General features: G+C 38.3%; 1 protein-coding gene across 1 annotated transcript; it reads right to left on the bottom strand.

The window, feature by feature from the left end:
- Positions 1–6,961: 6,961 nt before the first annotated feature.
- On the bottom strand, positions 6,962–9,238 carry LOC148804053 (cocosin 1-like). The gene is made up of 4 exons (XM_088894981.1): positions 8,835–9,238; positions 8,201–8,712; positions 7,644–8,099; positions 6,962–7,520 (listed from the first exon to the last, which is right to left on the bottom strand). The coding sequence occupies exons 1-4, from the start codon at positions 9,172–9,174 to the stop codon at positions 7,125–7,127; spliced, it is 1,704 nt and encodes a 567-aa protein (XP_088751107.1). The 5' UTR covers positions 9,175–9,238; the 3' UTR covers positions 6,962–7,124.
- Positions 9,239–11,437: the final 2,199 nt, after the last annotated feature.

Genomic DNA, 11,437 nt, shown 5'->3' with positions numbered 1-11,437 from the left:
ATCATATATGGGTAATTCTTAGTTGGGTGAGTATGGGTAGGTTATTAGGTTTAGGTGGGTGGGTTGGGGTCAAATATGCCAGCCCTATGTACCCCCTCCCATTGAACCAAAGCTTTGGAATATACTAGGTTGATATGCCTTTGTTCCCATTGTCCAAGATTGCATTCAAGTAGGGAAGAAGAAACCTGTCAGGTGAAAAAGGTGGTGAAGTGGGTTGGGTTGAATGGTTTGACCCAAGTCTCATTACCTAACAAACATGAAAATAGAGTGAAATCCACACCTAAGCTGCAAGGCAAGCCTATGCACGATAGCACCACCTTTTCCTAAAACCTTAAACACTCTATAATAATATCCTATTGCCGAGGCCGAACCTGCTCCTCAAACCTGGCGCCTCTCAGGCACCTTTAACACACATCCTATGATGCATTGGGAACATCTCCCGTACTTAATAGTTATTATTCACGGGAGATGTTTCCAATGCACGGTGGATATGCCTGTGAGGCGCCCATTTGTGAGGAGCAGATCCTACTTCCCTATTGCTAGCTTTTATAACTGTCAAGTCTTTGCTACCTCCTATTGTTTGCTTGCACTTGAGATGGTAAGAAGAAAGAAGGCCTCCATGAAATGAAATGAGTCATTATATACCAATCTTAAATGGACTCCAAAACATTGTACAAAATTATGCATATATCACAATAGGAAATGGCTTCGAATCTCTACTTGCACAAGATGTGATTCCTTCCCAACAACTACTGGCCACATTGCATGAATTATAAGTTTTGCCCATATGATATCTTTAGTAGCCAGTACAACCATCTCACCATAACTCAGGCCATTAACATGTGATTTTTTTAATACTATACCTCATATTCAACTATTCTATATTTTTTTCTTGAGAACTATAAAATCATATCTCCTCTCTAGAATGAATTAAACTTGTTGGGTTGCCATTTTCATATTTAACACGATGTTACTTGGTCTCTGTATGTAATCATAGTACCACTCATCTTCCAATGACTATAATCCAACATTTATGCTTGGCTTAAAGTCTTCAAAGTTCAACTCAACCCATCTCTCTTATTTGAATCAAAGCAGAGAAAGCCCTTTGGGAGTTGTATTTCAGGCCATTTATCTAGAAATTTGCACCTTTTCCTACTAGTAGCATTGTTCTCATTACAAACACGACCTTCTCTTAGCCAAATGTCATTAGGTCTATTATAAAGACTTGTATTAACACCCAATTTGATCAATTCATAATTGCACACTTTCTTCTTCCTCTTAAGAAATTCATAACCTCAATCAACTCAAGCCCAATGTCACACTACCTTCCCAACCCTTTCTTGAACCCTGCTTGAGAGCTGTACCTGAGGCGTCCCCTTTAAACATGAAGGCAAGTGTTGCAGAATGGGTCCCCATGGATGAAACACACAAAGCAACAACCTGGACAATTGTACTATCTTCCTAGGGAATAAGAGTATAGCATAATCTATTTAATTGTGTATGAACCACGAGAATCAAATACCTTTAATATCTTTGTTGTAGTCAACAGGTAAGGAGTAATTTTCACCTTGTCTATCTATATAGGTCTAGTGAATATTTTAGGGAGCCCACCTAACCCAACTGAAAGGCCTTAGATAACAACACCTTGATGGAATAGGGGATTGACAACTTTGAGTGAGGAATTTCTTGGGTTGTGGAAATAAGTTGGACTTGGTGGTGATATCTAATAAAAGACCTCCCTTTTTTTTCTTTTTTGTAATGCCAAGAGGAGCTATACAAGACAGGGGTAGCTCGGCCCCAAAAACCATTCAAACAAATAAACAAAAGATCATAAGGGAGGGAAAAGGGACTAGAGAAAATAGGAGTTTTAGAGGGGGAGAGAGCTTGATTCACTAGTCACTCTGCAGCTTGATTTGCTTCTTTAAAGGAGTGAAAATACAACATGCCTAGATCTAGGGAGTTAACCAGCTTCGAACAATCTTCAATAATGGGCTCCAGCCTTGAAAGGACTTCGATCTACTTCTTTAGACAAAAAATCACGAAAAGATAATCACCTTCAGTGCTAATAAGATAATTCCTAACATTTAAAGCCACATCATGTGCTTCCCAAGCCACATAAACTTCATCAGCAAAATTAATAATGGTCACACCAATATAGTAGTCCTTAATATCAAGGATTTCCCCTAGATGGTTCTTGGCAATGCACACAATGGAGCAATCACCATTTTCATCTCTTGAGGCATCAAAGTTTATCTTAACGGCGCTCATCTAGTAATGGCCTCTTCGTTACTATAGAAGGAAGTGATCATCGATCAAAATAGTCGGTTGTTGGCAAGTATTTTTGTGTCGTCTTCTGTCTATTTAGAAGCCCGAAAGATCACTTTTTGGTCTATTCCTGTTTGATTCGTGAAAGATCTAGCCGCCAAAAGCTGGAGTATTGAAAAGACGTAAAAGCCCATTTTTTGCTGATTTTGGGAAGCTCCAAATGGAGAATTTCTTGTCTTTTTCACTTTATTCTCGCACGGAAAGACAGTGGAAGATGCACGATAGCCAAACTAGGTTCGAACTGCTTAGATCTTCAAGCAAAAGCTCAATACGTCTTTTGATAGTCAAAGCTATCAAAAGATCTTTCCAAAAAGACTTGCCAAACAGCCCCTCAGTTATAATTTCATCAAACACTCATAGTGAAATATCAAAAGTCCCACTTCCAACTTGAAGATAGAAATATTGGGTCCTTCAAGGGTAAAACTAAAAGTGAGAAAGGCAATTTCCAACAACAAGAGAGCTATACCCTTTGTCGGTTTTTTATTCTTGGTAGTGGGAGAGAGAGACGTTGGTGAATCATGTGATTCGTAATGATGTTACTACGCCACCAATGTCGGGTCACTAGAATGAACACGTATCCATTTTGAAATGTTTTGCCAAGGGAACCTTGACCACTAGGCTCCTCCATAACACCAGACCAGTACTTGTAATCGCCAATGGGAAACAATGACAACATCTTCATCTGCAGCCTAGTACTAATGTTTAGGTCCAAGAGCAAAGCAGAAGACACCAAGGCACTAGTTTGCCTTATCCTACAACTCATAAAGTTTGCCCAAGTTGGGTAGAGAGTAATTACTTGCGCTAAGTGGAAGAGCAAGATCCATGGGGGTCTTCCCCTATAGCAAGCTCGACAAGGGAGGTACTCTAACGAGGAAAATGAAGGGAGAAGGAAATAGATGAATGGTGGTAAGAGAAGTGGTCATGACCAAGGGTTTAATTTCTTACCACCACCTAGATGGTCCTTGCTATTTAGGATCTTGGGACAGTAATAATTTAGGGGGTGCAACTTGGATGGGCTTGGGTTGGACCTTTATCAAAATTTGAATGGGCCTGGCCTGTAAGACTCTCAGCCAACCTGAGTTGCTCCCTATAATAAAATGGGTATGGACCTCACCTTTGAGGTTTTTGCACAACTTGGGCATAATAACATAGGACAAGAAGTTAGATGATGGATTGTAGCCAAAAGAAGAAGAAATTAGGTGATGAATGCTAGAAAATGGTAATGTTGTCAATTAAGCTTAATTAGGGGGATTTAAAAATAAGATTAGTTTTGTTTTTGAAAACAAAAACAATTGCCACATCAGAAAAAAAATATAAATTTGGGTATTTATGTTAAGTAGTAGGGCTAGGTTAATGCTGGACTAGGATCCTTGGTTCAGGTTACCCAAGGTCTGGGCCTGGACCCAACATAAAAAAATAAATAAATAAATAAATAAAAGAGGTCTGGGTTGGGTTGGACTTCTATCCTAACTGATATACACAATAGTATATACTCTAATATGCCCCCTCAAGCTCCATACTCATCATGAACATGGAGTTTGTCTCTCAAGAAGCATAAGCGATCACCGGCGAGAGGCTTGGTGAGAATGTCAACAACCTAATCTTTTGAAGAGATAAAATGAACACTTAGGCGTCGTGCGAGAACAAGATCCCAAAAAAAAATGAAAGCCAACCTCAACATGCCGAGTCCGACCACGGAAGGCAAGGTTGGCAGCAAGATAAGTGGCACCAATGTTGTCACACCAAATAGTAGGTACCTCGAAGAGTGTAACCCCAAGATCTCGAAGAAGATATGTAATCCAAAGAACTTCAGTTGCTGATGTGGCACAAGCACGAAATTCAGACTCAGTGCAGAAACGTGCAACTGTATATTGTTTGCGAAAGCTCCAAGCAATTAAATTAGGACCTAAATAGATAGCAAAGCCCCTGGAAGATAACCACCTCGTGAATAATTAGCAAGTTTCGTAGTATCATCTCATGACTGAACTAATAGTGATTATGGTAAGGGATACCTAACCGTGAGATGAGAACGAGGAGGAAGAGCCCCATCCATAAAATGACTAGCCATAGTATGCTGGCGAAACTGTTGGGGAGCAACTGGAACCGTTACATCAAGAATGTCTTGCACAGGATGGGTCCCACGAGGTCCAACTTTAGGAGAAGACATGCCTGTTGAGGAAGCTGCCAAATGGTGAGGGCTATCAGATGGTGGTGGAATAATAGAATTGTTCTATAATAGTGAAGTGGTAGACGACAGAGTGGGAGCCGGAGAATTTGAAGTGGAGGGTGAAGATGCAGTTGCAGTTGACGGTTGTAGAGTACCCCGGAAAATGAGTAAACGCCAGTTAGTTGGACAGGTTCGGTGGGAGCAGCCGCAGAATACCCCAAAAAATGATGCTCATCAAAGATAACATGTTTGGAAATATATTCTTTCTGAGTTCCAAAATGCAGACAACGATACCATTTGTGTTTGTTGTTGTAGCCAAGAAAGGTGCATTGCTGAGAATGATAATCAAACTTGTGCCAATTGTAAGGGCGAAGCAGAGGATAGCAAGCACACCCGAAAATTTTGAGGAACCTGTAATCTCGAGGGGAGCCGAACAATACTTCATATGGAGATTTGTGTCGGAGAGTGGCAGTTGGAAGCCGATTAATAAAATAAACAGTTGTAAGGGCAGCATCTGCCCAGAAGAAGAAGGGGAGCGACGAGGAAGCCAATAGAGACAGGGTTGCTTCGATGATGTGGCGATGTTTACGTTCAACACAACCATTCTGTTCATGTGTATGTGGATAGGCAAGTCGATGAGTAATGCCGACGGAGTCCAAGTAAGAGGAAAGTTTCCGATATTCTCCACCCCAAACAGATTGCAGAGACTTGATTTGGGTATTAACCGGTTGATTGATTCCCACCAGTTTTTGAAACTGAATTGTTACCACCAGTTTTTGAAAAGCCGTGATCCAAAACCATTTACTTAACCGGTTGATTGATTCCGTTTTTTACCAGTTTGGTTCTTTGATTTCTTAAATTTTTTATATTTTCAATATATATTATAAAAATGTATGTGTATAATATAAATATAATATATAATATATATTAATACTACAAATATTAACATATATTTAGTTAATATATTATAAATAGACAATTAAAAATATAATATATAATGCATATAAATGTATGTGCATTTATAAATAGAGTGGAGCCCGAGTTCGGATTTCATCACAGTAAATAATCTGATAAGATTCCTATAAATAGAGTGGAGCCAATTGAATTATAAATACAGATCATCCCCCCAATATAGAGAGCTAGCACATCTGCTAGGACTGTGATCACAGCATTACCATGCAATCTCCCAATGAAATATAAGCATGTTAGCAATGAAAATAAGAAAGTCATTCACACGATTTTTTCAAATTATTTATTTCACTAGTGTGCATGTATCATTGAGAAATTATTTTCAAGTCGTTTATATCAAAGTTATTTTAATTCTTTTAGTAACTTAATAGTTCTGATCGATAATTTTAATTTATTAATCATAGTGTTCAATATCGGAATCTTATCCTAGTGTAAAGGATATGGTCTGAGTATTAACAATCAAATTTGGATTTTGATTTAGGCATTTCTTTTAGGTAGGGATTTGTATTTAGGCATATCTCATTCAATCCAATCAATTGGGAATTGCAGTCTTACATTTTTTTTTTCGAAAATAATTGCAGTCTTATATAAATCACGTTGTAGTAACTCCATTCCCATAACCATGGTTCATAGGCATATAACCATCTCTAACTATGGGACTTTACTAAGAAGGTGTTTGGTAATTCTTTTTGTGTGGTGGACATATGCCCTAAAAATCTCATGAAAGCCTAAAATGGAAAAACATCTGAAAGCTTTCTACCTTTCTGCACCTAAAATCTTTGATAAGGACCAAATGATCTAGATCCCTAGAGACAAGATCCCAAAATCATATTACATCTTATTATAGACGATCTTCCTAAAAATACTTGCTATAAAAACCTTTTTAAATCCTATATATCTTTTCATCTGTCGATGATCCAACCAATCAGACCAAACCAATGACTACTAACCTCATCACAATCCTTGTTTGTGTACACATCTAATCCACTATGTTTCAAAAACCTGTGGGCCCGATCAACAATCTATCAACCTAATTGGTAGAACCGCTCAGCAGGCCAGTAGCCTTAAATATAGGCTCTATTTCAAAAATGTGAGTGACAATTAAAGATGATGTTATGTGGCCTATTTATTTTTTAAAAACCCCATTTTACCCTTCTCAACCCAATTAAAAACCAGCAATGACCAAGTCCATAAAAAATCCTCTCCAACCCACACACCAACTCATCCCAATATGCTAGGTTGCGTAGCTTGGCCCAACATCTCCTTCTACAAGTGCAGCATAGACAAAAGACCCCCTTCCCTTGAGTTGTGCAAGCCATCCTTCCACTCGGGCACACCCAGCCCACATGCTAGACCACCCTTGCCCTGCTTACCCACCGGTAAATCCCACTGTCCGAAAAAATGCCTCAATGAGGCCAGCAACCAAATCCATGAAATTAAAACTGATTACTTAGGTATGTATTTTGAATGGATTGCAATGAAATGATGGAAGTTATAAAATTGGACAGCCCAAAGAAAGTTTTTCCTTTATTTATTACCCAAAGCAAGTTATAAAAACTCATAATACAAAGTTGAGGAGTTCAAACATCTATAAATACGTACCAACTTCCGTGCCTATAAAGCTTTATTATTCTTGAAATAACTCTCCTTTATGGCTATTATTTTACATTACAGAAAACCTTCCGTTGGATTCAAAATTTGGTGCTAAGACACACGTTTCCTCTCTGTTGTACTTTAACCTCCTTGCTTCTTCATTGGAAATCTGGTAAACATTTACCAGGACCTCTTCTGGCATGGCCCGAATGGCAGAAGTCCTTCCAACAAGTGGACTTCTCACTGCATTGTCACTGGTCTTAATTGAAACCCATTCAAATCCATTGTCCCCTGCCTGTTTCACTACAGCAAAGTTTTGAGGAATGACGATTAGTTGGCCTTCCCAAAGCTGTCCATCATAGGCAGTCTGACCAGAGTTTCCAACGATCTGTACCCGGGCTTCACCCCTAAGAACGTACATCAGGCTGTGTGCGTTTACGTTCCAATGAGGAGACATTATCGCATTCTATATATACAAATCATGCATCAAAACCAATTTAGTACGTAAGTTCCATAAAGCACAAAAGTAAAAAATCATTCAATCAAACAATACTATACAAAAAGATGATTATGTTTATTAGAAACTAACCTTGTAGAGATGTCCTCTCTCAGCACTAAGTTCATAGAGGCCAAGAATGGGGAGGCTTTGGCTGTTAACGTTGGTCAGACGTCCCCCAAAAGGAGTGTATACATCGGAACTCGTGGCTTTCCCAATATTCTGTCTGAGCCTCATGTTGCAAAGAGTCTCCTCTAAACCATTTGCATTAGTTTCTTGTTGTCTTTCTTGCTCTTTACTCGATATTGACTTTATCACCTGAAGTCCCCTTTCAACTTGGATAATAGGTCCCCTCTCGTCATTTTTCTTTTGTAGCTTTCTCACCGTCTCCTTTGTCACTCCAAAAGCCTGAGCTAATGTCTTTGCATCAAAGCCACTAAAAACATTGTTCGAGCTCTCTTGCCCAACTTCCTCACTCTTGGATGACGAAGATCCTCTTCGTTGTTCTTCCTCTTGTTGTTCTTGTATGTTACCAGCAAGCCAGAAATTCTTTAGCAAGCATTTGAATAGAAAATCAGTCATAAGCCTTCTAAGATTTTGCATTCATGCATAAAATAATTAAATGAATGCTAGTGAGTCAGCTTACTTACTCTCACTTTTCGATCAAGTTGGTTGAAATTATTACGGGTGTCAATGACGGCAATTGCAACAAGTGGCGTATCACCATCATTGTAGACCCAATAGGAAACTCCATTTGGCACCATTAGGATGTCTCCCTCCTTGAAGAATCTTGGTTGTTGGTAAAAGTCCTCGGATCTATGGCTTCTACAGTGTTGATCCTCGGATTTTCGGCTTGTTCTACTTTGATGTTCTGATTGTTGACTTTTGCTTCCTTGGCTTCTGCTCTCAGATTTATGTCTTCTACTGTCTTGATCCTCTGATTGTTGGCTTCTGCTGTATTGTTCCCCAGATTTTTGTCTTCTACTGTCTTGATCCTCCGATTGTTGACTTTTACCACCTTGATCCTTTGATCTTTGACTGCTACTGCCTTCATCCTCTGATCTTTGGCTTCTACAATCTTCTTCCTCGGATTGTTCATCTTGCTGGAATAATTGGAACGTTTCAGGGCAACCGGGAATTGATAATCCTAAAACTCCCCTACCTGTACGTGGATTTCAAGCACGTAAGTCATAAAACAAGTTTAATTGAATGGTATATGATAATATAACATACATAGAACACAATAAATTAGTAGCAATGCAAAAAGGGATTCAGTGAACTAGCCTTGGACAATGTAGAGGATCCTAGGTTGATTGTGATAGACAGGTAAGGAGAGGCCCTTGGGCTGGATAGTAACCCGATAAGCTGCAACCCCAGCACACCTGAACTGTTCATTGTTGTCATCCCAGATTTCAAATTGGCCAGCCTCGGCTTCAATTCTACGAGATGGTTCAAGGGCATCAAGGTTATTGATCTGGCACTCACTTTGTTCTCCTCGAAACTGGTGATCAGGCCGAGTACTCCGACCTTGGCCTTGGTGAGAATTGTATGGCCTGACAGCTAGGCAGCCATGAAACAGAATAAAGAGACAGATACCAAGAGAAAGCAGACATGATTTAGCCATGATTTATAGAAACAGGTGAAGAGAGAATTTGCACTACCAAGCCGTGGTGAAGCGGCGAATAGAATGATCAGGTATTTATAGAGAAGATGGGTGCATTAGAGGTTGACACCTGAGTAATGCCATTCAGCCACCATTCTCATTGCATGGTTCTACCTTGTCATTTTGGCGAACACATGCCTGCATTGATCGCTTTGTACTTCAAACATGTGTAAATATATATTTGGACCACTGTTTTGTGTCCATTGATATATAAATTAATGACAAGATAAAATCTCTCACTCTCTCTCTCTACATATATATATCATCTGAAATTAAAAAGCTCTACTACCAGAAGATATGGTGGCACGGATATGTTTCGTTAACTCATCAGTCTTGGCCATGACCCAAAATGTCTTTGATTTATGAATCAAAGACACGTACCACCGGGAACATCCAAGAAAAACAGAAATATATACATAGTATCTCATATAACCTAACCTAGCAAGTATAAGCAGAGGCCTCTACTTTTTCATGCAGAAAAGACAGAGAAGAGAAGAGAAAGAACAAATAATTTATTTGGAACAGAATGGCCAAATGGTAAAGATTTGGTAGCCATGCAATGTGAATGGTGACACATCTGTCCATTTCTTGGGCTGCCCAAAGCCCCACCAACCATAAGAATGATTTAGTTACACTATTACCAATAACGCAATGCAACTTCCAAAGGTATGTAATAAGGAAATTAATGTTTAGATTGAAGTGGACAAGTATGTTTTCGTAGACTTATTTTCAATTTTGGTCACGCCAGGTCGTGATTCATTAATTTAAACAGAAAAATTACCAATCACATCCTATAGGCTACCAAGTTGCAAGCTAATATTTATGAAACCATCGATGACAATTCGAATAATGCTTTATGTTTGGTTTAATTCATTGCCTCCAAACACCTCTGCGAAGAATAAGTTCATGATTTTGATAGATTTCAGCTGCTAGACAGATTCCATTAGAATATGCCCATGACACTAGTAATTTGTTTCTTTTAATTTCTGCCTAATTTTGTTCAAATGTCTTATTGGACCTCGGCCGGCCTTCTCTTTTTCCCTTTTCCATTCCCATCCAGTAATATATACTTCATACAATTTTGATGTCTTATCATTCTTTCTGTTGGAGACAAAGCTACTAAAATTATGATGACTAAGTGCTGAGAATATTTACTTTTTCTTTGAAACTGGTTCAAAGGGGTCGGTTTATCCCTTGAACTAGGCCAAACCCTGAAACACTCCCTGTAGGGGCATGTTGGGAAGCCCCCGATACGATATGTATTAGCTGATGCACCCTGATATATTGTGATATTTTGATCCTTGCCTATACAGAATGGAGCCATGCACGTGTGTCCATGTATGTGCCATAATGAAAAGCTTTAGAGACACACACTTTGCTTGATCTAGATCGTTCATGTTAAAGACACACACTTTGCTAGATCTAGATCGTTCTTGTTTAATATTTTAATCTAACTAATAAAGTTGTACATGCGTTGCACTTGGCAATATTTCTATTTTTACTAACAATAATTCTTATTTTTCAAACATATTTGTTTTTAATATGAAGAATATATAGTATTAATGCATGCTCAAATTATTATATAAAATTTATAAAAAATTCTATATTTTTATTTTTTATTATTTAATTTATGAGATAATATAAATTACTTATTTACCAAGAGGAAATGCAATTCCAATATATTGTTTGAATATTGGTATTTAATATTATGGTCAAATGAATTATATATATATATATATCATTTATATATGATATACATGTTATTTATTATTTATTTATCAATATGTTATTTATATTGCACTTTTGTAAACACCGTATATGATAAAAATAGTTAAAAAATACTTATATTTTTCGTATGAGCTTTCCCTTTGGCCTCTGTCAAATAAGGTTCATTGCCATTTTGGATTAAACATTTCTGTCCAGTGAGTGCTCATCCATCATATTCGTGAACGCCAAGATACCGTGAGAAAGTCTTCCATTTTAGGATAGGCCCCTCCCACATCGGTCTATGATGCCCCTATCATCTTATGAAACATTTCAACAGATCCAGAAGCAAATGCATAGCCCAATTTTATGGTGCGTTTCCTCATTACTTGAATGACGCATCTTCATGCTAATGATGGAAAGCCTTTAGAGAGTTCATCATATGAATCTCCCTATCACATGCACTCATATTTTAGGAGGGAACAAAGTTATTATGCCCTAATTTAATTTAGGTCAAACC

Source organism: Nelumbo nucifera, chromosome 1 (genome assembly GCF_055504915.1).
Source record: "Nelumbo nucifera cultivar China Antique chromosome 1, China Antique-T2T, whole genome shotgun sequence".
NCBI classification, from domain to species: Eukaryota; Viridiplantae; Streptophyta; class Magnoliopsida; order Proteales; family Nelumbonaceae; genus Nelumbo; species Nelumbo nucifera.
This window is presented reverse-complemented; position numbering and strand designations above follow the sequence as displayed.